Here is a 16987-nt window from a genome sequence, read left to right on the forward strand (position 1 = left end):
ACCAGCCTACTATAAGTTCAGCTGACTAGTGTGTGTGTGTGTGTGTGTGTGTGTGTGTGTGTGTGTGTGTGTGTGAATAACACAACGTAAATAGCGTGGCGTTGCCTTTGATGTGGTAATGAAATGTGTTGTGGCTAAGCACAGCTGTTTTCTGGTTCATTCTGAATGGGGGGAAAAGGGGGAGGATGATTCCCATTGTTGCCCATGGAGAGTTGTTACAGTGCATTATGTACCACACTACAGCCTGTTGCAAGCCAATGCGTATGCGTCCCAAATAGCACCCTATTCCTTATGTAGTGCACTACTTTTGACCAGGGAACATAGGGCTCTGTTCAAAAGTAGTGCACTATAGGACATAGGGTGCTATTTTGGGATGCAAACCATACCAATGAGCCCATGAAAGAGAATAGGAATCGTGTACAGCAGGGGCTCTGGAGTATATTTTATGCAATTTCTTCATCAATTAGTTGTAATGCTTTCAACTTTCATCTTTTTTAAATAGAAACTTAATCGAATATGCTTAATTTGGGGTTGTGCTCGTTAAGGGTTGAACTCAGAAGGGACCTCGTTGTTTAATTTGTGATAAGTAAAGATTTCAGCTTAGTGGGCTGCGTAACGAACGACGCACAGCGAAGCACATCAATTCTGTATCGCAGCCTTAAAGTGATAGCATCTTCCTTGTGAGAGAAGCTGGTGAGGCATTCAAATGCAAGACAGGACAAGGGAACTTATCAAACTCTATCTCTTTTTGAATTCAACCCCATCAACCTTCTATTCAATTCAATCAAATCTGCTGTGTTTGCAGTATTATTGAGGGAGCTGGAGCTGTTATAGTGTTGTGAGCCTGTTCCAGAGTCATTATCCCTGACAAGAGACCAGAGTATGATAGCTGACAGATGCTTAGAATAACTCAGCCAAGACCTCCTTTCTTCTCCCTGGGTCCTAGAGAGCCTTTCCCCTACTGCCCTAGTACTGTCATCCTCCCCTTCTCCTCTTCCCATTCTCTCCTCTCCTCCTCTCCCTAGGAACATGTCCCAGAGAGCCTTTCCCCTACTGGCCTAGTACTGTCATCCTCCTCTCCAATAATCCCCGCCACCTTTCCTATCTGCACTTCTTGTTATTCTTTCATCTCATCCTCCTCCTCTCCTCTCCCCGTGTGCATGTCCTAGCGAGTTCTTTCCCCTACTATCCTCCCTCCAGTCATCCCTTCACACCTCTTGTCCTCATCCTCTCTTCTACATTCCTCTCATCCTCCTTTTTAAGAAATCTTCCCATTCCCTTACCCTCTCCACTTCTCATCCTTCCCCCTTCTCCTTCTCTCCTTCTGTCCTCTTCTCATCCTCTGATCACCCAGGAGTCTCAGGCCCTTACCTTTCCTCCTCCATTATTCTCACTTCACTCTTTAAACAGGAAACCACACTTGGTGACTAGACCCTACTTCTCAACACTGGTACATATAATTGGAATATCCCTATACAGTAACAACCTTGTGAGCATACAGAACATAACGTATGCCTCGCTAATTTTAGCTGCATTGCACATATCACACTGCACAGCATGGGACGAGTCTCACCTCTCTCCCAGCCCCCTTCCTTCCTCTCTCTCTCCCCCGTCCCTCTCTCTCGCTCTCCCCTGTCCCTCTCTCTCTCCCCCCTGCCCTCTCTCTCTCTCTTCCCCGTCCCTCTCTCTAGCTCTCCCCTGTCCCTCTCTCTCGCTCTCCCCTGTCCCTCTCTCTCGCTCTCCCCTGTCCCTCTCTCTCGCTCTCCCCTGTCCCTCTCTCTCTCTTCATCCCTCTCTCTCTCACTCTCTTGCGGTCCCTCTCTCTCTCTCTCTCTCTCTCTCTCTCTCTCTCTCTCTCTCTCTTTCTCTCTCCCTCTTGCTCTCTCTCTCTCGCTGTCTCTTCCCTCGCTCTCTCTCTTTCTCTCATCTCTCCCCCTAGCTCTCTCTCTCTCTCTTTCTCTCTGTCCCTCTCTCTCTCCCTTCTCTCTCTCTCTCCCCCTGTCCCTCTCTCCATTCTCTCTCTCCCTCTCTCTCACTCTCTATCCCTCTCTCTCCCTCTCTCCCCCTTGCTTGCTCTCTCTTTCTCCCATCTCTCTCTCTTTCTCTCTGTCCCTCACTCTCTCCCCTCTCCTCTTTCTCTCTCTCCCCTGTCCCTTCTCTTGTGCTCTCTCCCCCTGCTCTCTCTCTCTCTTTCTCTCTGTCCATCTCTCTCTCTCCCCTCTCTCTCTCTCTCCTCTTTCTCTCTCTCCCCCTGTCCCTCTCTTGTGCTCTCTCCCCCTACTCTCTTTCTCTCTTTCTCTCTGTCCCTCTCTCTCTCCCCTCTCTCTCTCTCCTCTTTCTCTCTCTCCCCTGTCCCTCTCTTGCGCTCTCTCCCCCTGCTCTCTCTCTCTCTCCCCTGTCCCTCTCTCTCTCTCCCCTGTCCCTCTCTTTCTCTCCTCTTTCTCTCTCTCCCTGTCCCTCTCTCTCTCTCCTCTTTCTCTCTCCCCCCTGTCCCTCTCTCTCTCTCCTCTCTCTCTCCCCTGTCCCTCTCTCTCTCCCCTGTCCCTCTCTTGCGCTCTCTCCCCCTGCTCTCTCTCTCTCTCTCCCCTGTCCCTCTCTTTCTCTCCCCTCTCTCCCTCTCTCTCTCCCTGAGTGTTTTCTGAGTGTTTTGTCAGCCCCTCCCTGATGACCTTGTCCTGTGCAGCAGCAGGCCCAGTGATTAAGGATCGGGTCCAAAGACCATTTCCTTTTCCACAGGAAGATAAACGACTTCTGTTTGATATGGGCTGCCTACTGGCCCACCGGGCAATTAGACTGCACTGTACCTTTTGTCCTGAATGGCACCCTATTCCCTATTTAGTGCACCAGGGCCCATAGGGCTCTGGTCAAAAGTAGTGCACTATGTAGGGAATACTGTAGTGTGCCATTTGGGACGTAGACTGAGATACTGCCAGCCAACAACCGTGCTCTCGAGTGCTCTCAGCACACAGCTCTGTGTACAGAAGCCAGACCAGAGAAAGAAATACTCCACACAAACTATTCCACTGAAACTGCAATGCGAGTGCGACAGTGTGAACAAATTAAATGTATTTTCTGCTTCTCTTTTTTTTGAAACATTTTTTTATTGTGATATATAATGCTGACTGCGGGAGGTCGAAGAAGCAGAAGAAGAAGCAAAAGAGAGAAGATGACAAAGAAGTGAGAAAAGGCCCACCAAGGGCGGCACAATGGAAATATCAATATTTGATCTTGGAAATCACTTAGGGCACGGCTTTAGATTGAGAGTTGGTTTTAGAACCCATTTAGCTGTAATACATCTACCATATTAAGGGACAAAGTCAACATCAGAAAACGAACCTCGTCTGTAAGGGTATGATAGTTCGGGGCCGGCGTTCTATTACAGCCCTGTATAATCGCTAATGTATTTTGTGTTAACGAAAAGCAATCATGTAATTGTAGACCTCATCCAGCAGCATCATATAGTAAAACACTCTTTAGAAAAAGAAATCAAGGGAACAAAACGGTGTACGTGCCAGAGTTAGGGGGAAAACTAACTACTTATCCTTTACAGCATTACGGTCTGTATCGTCCAATCACAGAGCAGATACAAGTCACGTGATCTGCTAGTGAACACGTGATGGCTCATGTGTTCGCTGACAGATCACGTGACTTGTATCTACTCTGTGGTTGGACGATACAGACCGCGAGGCTCATGGTTAGTGTTGGTTTTTGTGCTTTTTGAAACAGAAACGAATGATAAAACCGCGACTTCGCAACACAGAGTTTGAAACATTCATAACTGATGGGCACTTCATTAACACAAATTGTTTTTCATTCTCGGTAGAAAATATAATTTTTACGTTGCACAGCATCGCTCTCGCAAATATTTGATATCACCGTGGGTAACGAGGCTTGAGAATCCACTTCCGGAAACTCTCGTTGCAGCTCATAGCATACAGTATATGGGCCATCACATACATGCCCCTACCACCCACCCTCCTCTCCCCCTGTCTTTATCCCCTCTCATCTATCTGCGAGGGAGAGAGTGAAAATACTTGTGTCAGCCTATTGATAGTTATATGGCTGAATGACATCGATTCCCCTTGTAATACAAGCCTCTCCCTTGTCGTCCTGTCAAAGCCAAGATTGGACATGATAACACAGATCAGACGTGAGCCAATCGAAATGAAAGCTTCCGGCAAGGAGATGACTATCTGGGGGAAAGGAGAGGAGACAGGAGTAGAGAGAGGGAAGGGGAGGAGGAGGAGAGTGGAAGAGAGGAGAGAGGAGAGGAGACAGGTGTAGAGAGAGGGAAGAGGAGGAGGAGGAGAGTGGAAGAGAGGAGACAGGAGTAGAGAGAGGGAAGAGGAGGAGGAGAGTGGAAGAGAGGAGAGGAGACAGGAGTAGAGAGAGGGAAGAGGAGGTGAGGAGGAGAGGAGACAGGAGTAGAGGAGGAGAGGGAAGTGGAGTGGGAGTGGAAGAGAGGAGAGGAGAGAGAGACAGGAGTAGAGAGAGGGAAGAGGAGACCAGGGGAGAGGAGGAGTGGAAGAGAGGAGAGAGGAGAGGAGACAGGAGTAGAGAGAGGGAAGAGGAGGTGAGTGGAGGAGAGGAGAGGAGAGGAGAGGGAGACCAGGAAAGGGGAGGGGAGAGTGGAGACCAGGGAGGGAGCCAGGGGAGAGGAGAGGAGAGGAGACCAGGGGAGGAGAGGAGAGGAGGGAGAGAGGGAGACCAGGGGAGTGAGGAGGAGAGGGAAGAGGAGACCAGGGGAGAGTGGAGGAGAGGAGGGAGGCGGGGAGAGGAGAGGAGACCAGGGGAGAGGAGAGGAGAGGAGTGGAGTGGAGAAGAGGAGAGGGAAGGAGAGGAGACTAACTTTTGCACAAAAAATGTACTTATTACGACTGTAATATGTGGTTGTCTCACCAGGCTATCTGTATGTGGCTCTGGATAAGAATGTCTGTTGACTACAAGAATGACTACAATTTAAGAGTAGTGGAAAGGAAAGGAGAGGTAGAGATGAGAGGAGAGAGGGACAAGAGGAAAGGAGAGGAGAGGAGAGGAGAGAGAAGTGGAGAGAGGGGAGGAGAACAGTGGAGAGGAGAGGAGAAAGGGAAGAGAAGACAAGACTGGGTAGAGAGGAGGAAAGGGGAAGGGAGAATGGGAGCCTGGCTTCAGTTTTCCAGGAGCGTTCCTGGTCATTGTCATGCCTTGGGTCTGTGGTGTAAAACAAATTGTGCTGTACGTACGGTGCATGACCAAAAGTATGTGGACGTCTGCTAGATGATTCCAAAATCATGGGTATTCATATGGAGTTGGTCCCCCCTTTGCTGCTATAACAGCCTCCACTCTTCTGGGAAGGCTTTCTACTAGATGTTGGAACATTGCTGCTGGGACTTGCTTCCATTCAGCAACAAGAGCATTAGTGAGGTTGGGCACTGATGTTGGGCGATTAAGCCTGGCTCGCAGTCGGCGTTCCAATTCATCCCAAAGGTGTTTGATGGGGTTGAAGTCAGGACTCTGTGCAGGCCAATCAAGTTCTTCCACACCAATCTCGACCAACCATTTCCGTATGGACCTCGATTTGTGCACGGGGACATTGCCATGCTGAAACAGGAACTGTTTCCCAAACTGCTGCCAAGAAGTTGAAAGCACATAATTGTCTAGAATGTAATTGTATGCTCTTGAATTAAGATTTCCCTTCACTGGAACTAAAGGGCCTAGCCCAAACCATGAAAAACAGCCCGAGACCATTATTCCTCCTCCACCAAACTTTACCGTTGGCACTATGCATTGGGGCAGGTAGCGTTCTCCTGGCATCCGCCAAACCCAGATTAGTCCGACGGACTACCAGATGGTGAATCGTGATTCATCACTCCAGAGAACACGTTTCCACTGCTCCAGAATCCAATGGCGTTGACCTTTACACCACTCCAGCCGACGCTTGGCATTGCGCATGATGATCTTAGGCTTTTTGGTCTGCTCGGCCATGGAAAAATAATTCATGGAGCTCCAGATGAATTGTTATTGTGCTGACATTGCTTCCAGAGGCAATTTGGAACTCGGTAGTGAGTGTTGCAACCGGGGACAGACGATCTCTATGCCCTACGCGCTTCAGCAACACTCGGCAGTCACGTTCTGTGAGCTTGTGTGACCTACCACTTCGCGGTTGAGCCGTTCCAACAGCTTTGCACTCTCTTGGCATTCTCTCAACCAGCTTCATAAGGTCACCTTGAATGCATTTCAATTAACAGGTGTGCCTTGTTAAAAGTGAACCTCTTCATTTGTGGAATTTCTTTCCTTCTTAATGCTTTTGAGTCAATCAGTTGTGACAAAGTAGGGGTGGTATACAGAAGAAGCCCTATTTGGTAAAAGACCATGTCCATATTATGGTAAGAACAGCTCAAATAAGCAAAGAGAAATGAAGGTCAGTCAATCTGGATGATTGTGGAGGCCAGGACATCTGATTCAGCACTCCATCACTCTCATTCTTGGTCAAATAGCTCTTACACAGCCTGGAGGTGTGTTGACTCATTGTCCTGTTGAAAAACAAACGATAGTCCCACTAAGCGCAAACCAGATGGGATGGACTATCACTGCAGAAATCTGTGGTAGCCATGCTGGTTAAATGTGCCTTGAATTCTAAATATATCACATACAGTGTTACCAGCAAAGCACCCCCACACCATCACCCCTCCTCCTCCATGCTTCACGGTGGGAACTACACATGCGTTCACCTACTCTGCGTCTCACAAAGACACGGTGGTTGGAACCAAAAATCTCAAATTTGGACTGATCAGACTAAAGAACAGATTTCCACCCATCTAATGTCCATTGCTTGTGTTTCTTGGCCCAAGCAAGTCTCTTTTTCTTATTGGTGTCCTTCAGTAGTGGTTTCCTTGCAGCAATTCGACCATGAAGGATTCCTCTGAACAGTTGATGTTGAGATGTGTCTGTTTCTTGAACTCTGTGAACCATTATTTGTGCTGCAATTTCTGAGTCAGGCAACTCTAATGAACTTATCCTCTGCAGCAGGGGTAACTCTGGGTCTTCCTTTCCTGTAGCGGTCCTGATGAGAGCCAGTTTCATCATAGTGATTGATGGTTTTTGCGACTGTACTTGAAGAAACTTTTCCGCATTGACTGACCTTCATGTCTTAAAGTAATTATGGACTGTCATTCCTCTTTGCTTATATGAGCTGTTCTTGCAATAATATGGACTTGGTCTTTTACCAAATAGGGCATCTTCTGTTTACCAACCCTTCCTTGTCACAACACAACTGATTGGCTCAAACACATTAAGAAGAAAATAAATTCGACACAATAACTTCTATTACATCTATTAATTGAAATGCATTCCAGATGACTACCTCATGAAGCTGGTTGAGAGAATGCCAAGAGTATACAAAGCAGTCATCAAGGCAACGGGTGGCTACTTTGAAGAATCTCAAATATAAAATCTATTTTGATTTGTTTAACACTTTTTTGAGATTACTACATGATTACCGCAACAATGTGCCCCAGGGAATAGGAACATGCTTCTTATTCCGCGTTCCTCCCGCACTCTACTGTGGCCACTCTGATCTCCACGGCAACAACTCACTCAGCTAGATGATATCAATGGAAATGGTCATAGGCTATAAAAGAGAGAGCTTGAGTTAGAATTTGTTCATGCTTCCTTTGTTTTCACCTGCCAAGAAAAGATCTCTTCGCCATAGGGGTTCTGTTGTTGCATTATAAATAAAGCAAATGGGGTTTAGATGTTTGAGATGCATTGTAGATGCATGCTGTTGTCTTCTACCTCAGAGGCTTTTCCCTCTGTTTCCTCTGGGTAGAAAGCGGAGCAGGGTATTTGCTCAGATAACAGTCTAGGCGTAATGTGCAATACGTAACAACCCCTGCTTTGTGATATGTCACCGTATATGAATATACGAGCACATTTGACCATCTCTTTCCTTAGGCTCTGACACGGGTCTATACCATCTTATAATTCATATAGAACCCGGGGCTGTAGCAGAGATCCTGTTGAGCTAGAGATGTGTTGTGTTGTTCTTACAGACCAAGGGGAAAGGACAGTGTTACAGCATGTTTGTCTCACCATGCAGAGTGTGTTGGGGCTGTAGTAGGGTTTATCAGATCACCGGGAATATAGGATGGCCCAGAGCGGTACATATCCAAATGTAAATAAATAAATGGTTCTGGGATGTCCAACACATTCAACTACAGTTCAATTAAATAAAGTATAGTGTGTTCTCTCTAGTACTATTATGTATGTGTAATTTTACTCTCTCTCTCGCTCTCTCTCTCTTTCTTTCGCTCTCTTTGTTACAGTTTTTAACAAAGACACAGGGGTGGTCGATTATATTACGGTTGTGTAACTAGAATGGCAGCGGCCTTGACGATGAGGATCTCTCAGTGTCCTGCTGTAGCTGCAGTGTGCTGTGGTGTTCTCACAGCGCCTCACCTGCCATGCCTCACTAACCTCAGGTGTGAGCGAGATGGATGAAACTGTGAGAGCACTTCCCGTGTTCCCGTGAAAGTTGTGCTCTCCTGTCCTCCAACAAAATGACTTAACTGTTCAACGTGGTTCTCATACTCCGTCCAAACCGTAGAGACAACGTTTTCATTGCGTGCTCCAAACTGTGCGGGAAAAAAAACGTGTGAAACATCAGTGAATATTTGAATATTTGAATATTTATCATCCTCAAAGTGATTATGATAAGAGCCTTTTTCTAGTTTTTAGCTCAAAGTTTTGTTCTGAATGTGATTAAAATCGACACCTTTTTTTGGAGGGTCAAGCCTGATTGCGCCGTCTAGCTGGTGATTTCTTCAGTTGCCAGTGGTAATTATATGCTCGGCCTGATAATGGTGGCTGCAGCGCAAGGCTGGATGATTCTGAGACTCTTGGAAGCACTGATTAGTTCCCTAAAAACAGACAGGGAGGGAGAATCACCCATGTCCACCATTTTGTAGCACCACAAGGAAAATGGCTAGGCTGTGTGTGTGTGTGTGTGTGTGTGTGTGTGTGTGTGTGTGTGTGTGTGTGTGTGTGTGTGTGTGTGTGTGTGTGTGTGTGTTTACGGTGGGTGCGTGCCTGCGTGTGTATCGGAAGCTGTCTGTATTGATCTCAGTGGGATCCTTGTAGAATGCCCACGTCAAAGGTAACGGCTGTTATAATGAGCTCTGTCGTCTGGGTCTCGATTTATGTCTCATTTCTTTGTTGTTTAAGGATGATGTAACCCCATTATATGGTGTATGTCAGATGTACATTAGCCTGGAATCATTCACATTACGCAAACCCGCATGGCCACACACATATGTACACAGGCGCAGACACACACACACACACACAAGCACACACACTGAAACACCAATACACAGACACACACACGCACACACTGCACCGCCACCCTGTAATCCCCTTCGGCTCACGCACACACAATCCGCCACACACACTCACACTCGCTTCCAGAAATGAAGATGAGACAGTTTGTTGAGAATAATTGCAGTAAAAAATAAATCACTTTGTTGCCAAAATATATCCCACTCTACGCTATGGAGATTTAGCCTGAGAATTAGATTCCTTCAGCTGTGAAATCCCTTTCTGTAGTCCTGCTGGCCAGGCACATCATTATTCTACACTATAGCATAATACATAGGCAGGAAACACTATTGCTGTCTTCAATGCACAGGCATTGGAATGATTGATGTTTCTGACCGTCTAGGAGACAGGTGGTGTGATTCATAATGCAGGCATCAGTTCATTGGTTTGGCATCAGCGCAACGGTGAGGATTAAATCTTCAGAAGCCTAGACGATCTCAAACATCTCAGTTGAAATCCTTGTGGATTCTATGTCAGGTAGTCTGATCTGCGTTAAGTTCCAAAAATAGAGGATATGCATGATTCAGAACCGGTCCACATTGAACTTTCATCAAGCCTGTATAAAGTGAAGGAACCAACACAGATTTTCCTTATTTTGTCGAACCCCAAACCCCTGAAGTCTTTTCTTTTTCAGTGCTGCTAGTATTCTGGCCTCTGTGTGAGGTTGGGTCAGAGAGAGAGGACAGAGATTACAAAGCCCAGTAAGAGACGGATTTCCCAGGCTGAGAGCCATGATAGCTTTGTTACTGCCTGACACAACACCCTGCTGCCTGTCACATCTCCTATGGTCCTGTTGTGGGTTTGTCTCTAAACTCAGACAGAAAGCATCAACCCACCACCTCGCCATCCCTCTACTTCCTGACAGAGCACCCTGCTGCCTGTCGCACGGTGGCCAATCTCTTCTTGTCCTGTTGTGGGGTTTGTTTTCCAACTCAGACGTGGGTTCCCTCTGCTGTGAGAGTGTGGTACATTTGTTCCTAGACCCCGACGTCTCTATCCTGTGAGACGTATTGGAGAACAGGTGAGAGCCTCAGGGCAGAGACCCCCTCAGGCACACAGGCTTCAAACATGTTCAGTGTGCACAGTGCGCAGAGCATGGGTTACATACAAGTAGATGGGTACAGGCATAAGGATGTTTTGGGCTGAAGCGGTGGAAACAAATCAAATCAAACTTTATTTGCCACATGCGCCGAATACAACAAGTGTAGACTTTACCGTGAAATGCTTCCTTACAAGCCCTTAACCAACAGTGCAGTTCAAGAAGAAGACAATATTTAGCAAGTAGGCTAAAATAAAAAGTAATAATAAAAAGTAACACAATAAGAATAAGAATAACGAGGCTATATACAGGGGGCACCGGTACCGAGTCAGTGTGCGGGGGTACAGGCTAGTTGAGGTTTTTCTGCAACAAAAGACCTAGAATGTGTTGGGCTCACAGCTGAAACAATATATCCAGGGCAGCTGTACGATTTGGATGGATAGTGAGCTGAGATGTGTAGGGAGAGACTGAGATTGGTGGAACAGCCTTTGTTTTAAACTCTGAGTTAGTTTCCTTCTCTTCACTCTGTGTCCTTTCCTGCATTTACTATCAGAATAACTTGCAAGCAATATCTTCTCTCAGGAATATACAGGCTTTTTACACACATAATGTGACTTCAATTAATCATATCATATGCAGTGCTGTCGGAAAGTATTCAGACCCCTTGACTTTTTCCACATTTTGTTAGGTTACAGCCTTATTCTAAAATGTATTATATTGTTTTTTTCCCTAATCAATCTACACACAATACCCCATAATGAAAAAGCAAAAACAGGTTTTTAGACGCTTATCTAATTGATATATTTTTTAAAAAACTGAAAAGTCACATTTACATAGGTATTCAGACCATTTACTCAGTAATTTGGTGAAGCACATTTTGCAGAGATTACAGCCTTGAGTCTTCTTGGGTATGACGCTACAAGCTTGGCACACCTGTATTTGGGGAGTTTCTCCCATTCTCCTCTGCAGATCCTCTCAAGCTCTGTCAGGTTGGATGGGGAGCGTTGCTGCACAGCTATTTTCAGGTCTCTTCTGAGATGTTCGATCGGGTTCAAGCCCGGGCTCTGGCTGGGCCGCTAAAGGACATTCGGGGACTTGTCCTGAAGCCACTCCTGCGTTGTCTTAGCTGTGTGCTTAGGGTTATTGTACTGTTGGAAGGTAAACCTTTGCCCCAGTCTGAGGTCCTGAGCGTTCTGGAGCAGGTTTTCATCAAGGGTCTCTCTGTACTTTGCTCCATTCATCTTTGACTTGATGCTGACTAGTCTCCCAGTCTCTGCCGCTTAAAAACATCCCCACAGCATGATGCTGCCACCACCATGCTTCACCATAGGGATGGTGCCAGGTTTCCTCCAGACTTGGCATTCTGGCCAAAAAGTTAAATCTGGGTTTCATCAGACCATAGAATCTTGTTTCTCATGGTCTGAGAGTCTTTAGGTGCCTTTTGGCAAACTCCAAGCCCACTGTCATGTGCCTTTTACTGAGGAGTGGCTTCCGTCTGGCCACCCTACCATAAAGGCCTGATTGGTGGAGTGCTGCAGAGATGGTTGTCCTTCTGGAAGGTTCTCCCATCTCCACAGAGGTACTCTAGAGCTCTGCCAGAGTGACCATCGGGTTCTCGGTCACCTTCCTGACCAAGGCCCCTCTCCCCCGATTGCTCAGTTTGGCCGGGCGGCCAGCACTAGGAAGAGTCTTGTTGCTTCCAAACTTCTTCCATTTAAAAATGATGGAGGCCACTGTGTTCTTGGGGACTTACAATGCTGCAGAAATGTTTTGGTACCCTTCCCCAGATCTGTGCCTCGACACAATCCTGCCTCGGAGCTCCACGGGCAATTCCTTTGACCTCATGGATTGGTTTTTGCTCTGACATACATTGCCAATAGTGGGACCTTAAATAGACAGGTGTGTGCCTTTCCAAATCATGTCCAATCAATTGAATTTACCACAGGTTGACTCCAATCAAGTTGTAGAAACATCTTAAAGATGATCAATGGAAACAGGATGCACTTGAGCTCAATTTCGAGTCTCATAGCAAAGGGTCTGAATACTTACATAAATAAGGTATTTCTGGTTTTTATCCACTTTAGATTAAGGCTGTAACATAACAAAATATGGAAAAAGTATATTATATATTTTAAAGCAATTCAGTCTCTCTTCCTCACACACACAACCACATCTCTCTCTCTCTCTCTCTCTCTCTTCTCTCTCTCTCTCTCTCTCTCTCTCCCCCTCTCTCCCTCTCTCTCTCTCCCCCCTCTCTCTCTCTCTCTCTCTCCCCTCTCCCCCCCTCTCTCTCTTTCTCTCTCTCTCTCTCTCTCTCTCTCTGAATATATTTATAATAAATAGACTCCCTAACCGTGGAGTGTGTGTATTCGCCGGCATATCAGGGCCATGGTGGTGAGCCTAACTGCCTGCATGCCTTCTCCTGGGCGGCTACAGCTATCACGGAGATGGCGGAGGAGGTGCCGGCAGCAGCAGCCGCGTTTCATTAGTCTGTCAAACTCAATGATATTTAGAGCCTAGCAGGCAGCGTGGTGGTCCAGCTCTGCAAACTCAATCAGCGCTGTGATTTCATAACCCTGCTCTGTGACACCTCTTATTTTATCTACCTGCTGATCCCTTCTAATAAACGCCGCTCCCCGCCATGCTGAAATACGACCCCTCTGTCCTCCCCAGGTGAGGCCCGAGAGAAGAGGCGAGGGGATAAATCTGAATTGTGGGATAGTGGAGGTTGGCTGATAATCCACCCGGTCGGCAATCGCCTCAAATCCGCCTGTATCCCAAATGGCACCCTATTCCCTATATAGTGCACTAATTTTGACCAGAGCCCTATGTGCCCTGGTCAAACGTAGTGCACTAATAGGGAATAGGGTGCCATTTGGGATCCACTCACCGTCCCCCGACCATTCCACCTCTCTGCTGCACAAATCACAGCGTTTCAGTAGGACAAGGCTGATCTGTGGCTCTGGGTGTTTCATGAGAGGCCATTGATTGCAGAGGAAGGAGGAGAGGAGGAGCAGGCTGTAAATAACTTGAGCAGGAAGGAGAGGAACGCTAAAAGGAAAACAATCTGCAGGCAGAGAGGGAGGAGAGAACACTATGTAAAGAATAATAAACACAATGAAAGATGTTTGACTTGAGATGATATATACTGTAGGGCGCTCAGCCCGGGCTGGAATATTCTGAAAACGTACCGTGCATTATAAAGCTGGCTAGATGTCCTTGAATGGGATGGTAGTAGGGGATTGTTTCCGGGCACAACACCATTTTGCCACGTTTTTTGCCGTTCCCAACAAATGTTCCTGATCAGGGTTAAACCCTATGAACTTGGGCTAAGATCAGTACGTGGGAACTCGTGTAGTTTGAGCTACGTGTAGTTTGAGCGTGTCAAGGACGCACCGATGATGCTGTTCCATCCCCCAGACCCTTGCTGGATGTCCCAGTCATTTTTTAACGAGCATATTGTAGTAAGAGCAGGGCCACGACGAGATTGGGCAAGGACTACTGCCAATAGCCAAGAAGCACTCAGCGTGTGAGACCAAAACCATGTGTGGGTTCGTTTTGCGTGGACCGGTGACCCGGGTGAGCGGAGTTTGTACAATTTAGACCATTCTATTGGTCTTTAAGTGAAATCTCCACCCACCCGGGGTACCGGGCCATGCTCAACAAACTCGCCCTATCATGGGGAAGAGGAAAGCAACAACAACACACACCGTGTGGACCGAGGTAACGGAAGACAGATTGATGAAGCTGTGGAGAGAACGCAGCCTTTTCAATATTACCTCTGCGTCCTACCATGACAGAAACCAAAAAGATAAAGGCTGGAATAAAATAGCCTATCCCCTGTAGCAATCTGTTTTTCTATTATAAAAGTGATATCATTACCCTAAAAGTTCAAGTCTGTCCAACCATTTGCGGGTCCATATTCTGGATGTTTCTCCACATAACAATGTGCCCTCTAATAAAGCAGCTCGCCGGTTGCGTGTCGGCATTTTTTTCCTTTGACAACCGAGAAACGCAGGGGCGGGATCGACTCGGGAATCATGGTGTAATGTGAGCACCCACGTCCTGGGGTTGAGGATCTACGGAATAAAAGATTTGGGACAAGGAAATCGAGAACTGTCCAATTTGTTCAGATTTTCTCCGCTCGGCCGATTCAAAACAGCCTCCATACAGATATCTTTAACTTGTGGTGATTCCCAGTGTGTGTTCGTGACTCAATGTGCTGTTCGGTCTCACCATGTTCTTTTGACTGTCTTCTCTCCATCTGTCTGTCTCTGTGCGTCTCTGTGTCTCCCTTCCACCAGCAGACGACAGATGACATAGTATCGTCGGCAGAGTGTTCCAGCGACGACGAGGATCTGGAGGAGTGTGATTCCGGACACGCAGGTGGGATGGGTGTGTCGAGTTGTGCTTGCTCAGAGCTACCAGTCGTTCTTTCTTTCTTACTTTGATTTGCAACCCAAACCAAAAAGAGAGGGTCGTTCTCCTCTAAGCATCATGTCCCACGGGAGCCTAAAGTGTAACTGTAAAAGACTCCCTAAAAGCACCGAGAGACGCGGTAGCACGAGTCTACGGTTTTAGCTAAATGGAGAGTCGAAAGAGCTCTAAGCACTTTGGAGTTGGATGAAAGTAAGATAATATCCTTAGCATGCCCTCTGTAGAAAAGTTTGAAGTTATGTTTAGGCTCCAATCTGTAAGTAACTGCATATATACATAGTTCTAGACACACCCACATATAGTATAGCGTGATAGCCTATAGTCAGTGATATAGTTTAAGTATAGTCTCTAATTTAAGTTACACTTAGCTATGGGGCCTTTGGTCGTTAACATGGTTAAAAACTGTTAATACTAATTTTGTTCTCTCAGCATTCAAGAGAGCAAACTTTCAATCAAAAAGTACAAAATTAGTATCAAGCTCCATGTTCACCTGTCCAAACTGATGCTTCAAAATGTATCTGTCCTGTTTTATATGGTTGACATGTTTCTTGCTGTGCGTGTGTGTGCGTCTTCTCCACAAAGGATACATTTTGAGATCTATTTTCCGAAGAACAAAATGCTTTCAGCATAGATACTGTGATATGTGGCAGACTAACTGCAACGGACCCAGTCCTCCTCCTCTCTCTTTCTCCTGTTTGTTCCTTTGTTTCCTTATACGTCGGAGGCTTGCCTGACCTGAAACATTCTAATAGAGAACAGATATCCTCGAATTTCTGTGCGCATTGTTTTTCTCTCTCCTCTCCTATAACACATATAGTTTTGACACCAGGTTAAAGTGAGATGTACGGGGACTTTAGAAAATGTGAATTTACTTATTCCACATTTTGTTGTGTTACAGCCTGAACTCAAAATTGATTAAATATATATTATAATTTCTACCAATCTTCACACAGTACCCCATAATGACAAAGTGAAAATATGTTTAGACATTTTTGCAAATGTATTAAAAAATTAAGTACAGAAATGTCTCATTTAACTAAGTATTCACAATACCGGTTGCTAGGGGTTTGGTCGGACAGCCAACTGAATTTGGAGTGTCATGGCACAGGGGTGTGAATACTTATGCAAATGAGATATTTATTTTCAATACATTTGCAAAAATGTCTAAAAAAATGTTTTCAATTTGTCCATTTATTTATTTTTGGATCAATTTAGAATTCAAGCTGTAACACAACCAAATGTGGAACGAGTCAAGGGGTATGAATACTTTCTGAAGGCACTGTAGCTCTCACTTCCCTCTACAGTAGTGTAAAATAATCATAACACATTACACCAGAGCTGATAATTAAGTGTGTTTTAAATGGAAACATGTCACTTGTTTTGAGACGACTTGGGTTTAGAGTTTTATGCATGTTAATATTCATATCAAGCTGTCAATCATGTTCCCAACAGAGCTTAGCCAGTTGTGTTGTCTGATAATAAACCCAGATGGACTCCTATTGCTCCTGAGAATGAATAGGTACTAACTAATACTGTCTGGTTCAGTGGGTGAACCAGCACAGAAATAGAAATGACTAGGGTTTACTGAGAATGGTGCGACAAACCAAAACAAACATCCAGTCAGCGGCAGTCCTGTGGGAGAAAACAGCTCGTTGATGAGAAAGGTCGAAGGAGAATGGCAAGAATCGTGCAAGCTAACAGATGTGCCACAATCACACAAATAATGTCTCAGTACATCTCGGAAACGCATCTCCGCGAACGCACAACTCGTCGATCCTTGTCACGGATGGGCTGTTGCAGTGGGTTCCATTCCTATCAGCTAAAAACAAGAAGAAGTGGCTCCAGTCGGCACGCCATCACCACCACTGGGCAACTGAGGAGTGGAAAAACATCGCCTGGAACATGACAGTGAGTTCATTGTACTTGAGTGGCCAGCGCAGTCCCCAGACCTCAACCGAATAGAGCATCTTTGGGATGAGATGGAACGGACCGTTCGCAGCATGAATCTGCAGCAACTACGTAATGGCGTCGCATCAGCATGGACCAACATCCCTGTAGAACGTTACCAACAGCATGTAGAATGCCCCTGGATAATTCAGGCTGTTCTGGAGGCAAAGGGGGCTCCGACCCTGTACTAGATAAACTTGCCAGTGAGTG

The 16987-nt window shown here is 46.1% G+C and overlaps 1 protein-coding gene across 5 annotated transcripts in view; it reads left to right on the top strand.

Annotated features, from left to right (window-relative positions):
- Positions 1 to 16987, top strand: part of LOC115107493 (neurexin-3b-like) — a 357997-nt gene that overhangs the window by 327576 nt on the left and 13434 nt on the right. For 3 of the 5 annotated variants that reach the window (XR_010460882.1, XM_065008838.1, XM_065008840.1), the window contains one exon: positions 14698 to 14779. Coding sequence is in view for 4 of the 5 variants with exons in the window: in XM_065008838.1 (XP_064864910.1) it covers positions 14698 to 14779 (82 nt within the window). In the remaining variant the exon portion in view is untranslated. The remainder of the gene's footprint in view (positions 1 to 14697; positions 14780 to 16987) is intronic. The other 2 variants (XM_065008839.1, XM_065008837.1) reach the window with 1 other exon arrangement.

The sequence above is a fragment of the Oncorhynchus nerka genome, linkage group LG24 (assembly GCF_034236695.1).
Source record: "Oncorhynchus nerka isolate Pitt River linkage group LG24, Oner_Uvic_2.0, whole genome shotgun sequence".
Lineage (NCBI taxonomy): Eukaryota > Metazoa > Chordata > Actinopteri > Salmoniformes > Salmonidae > Oncorhynchus > Oncorhynchus nerka.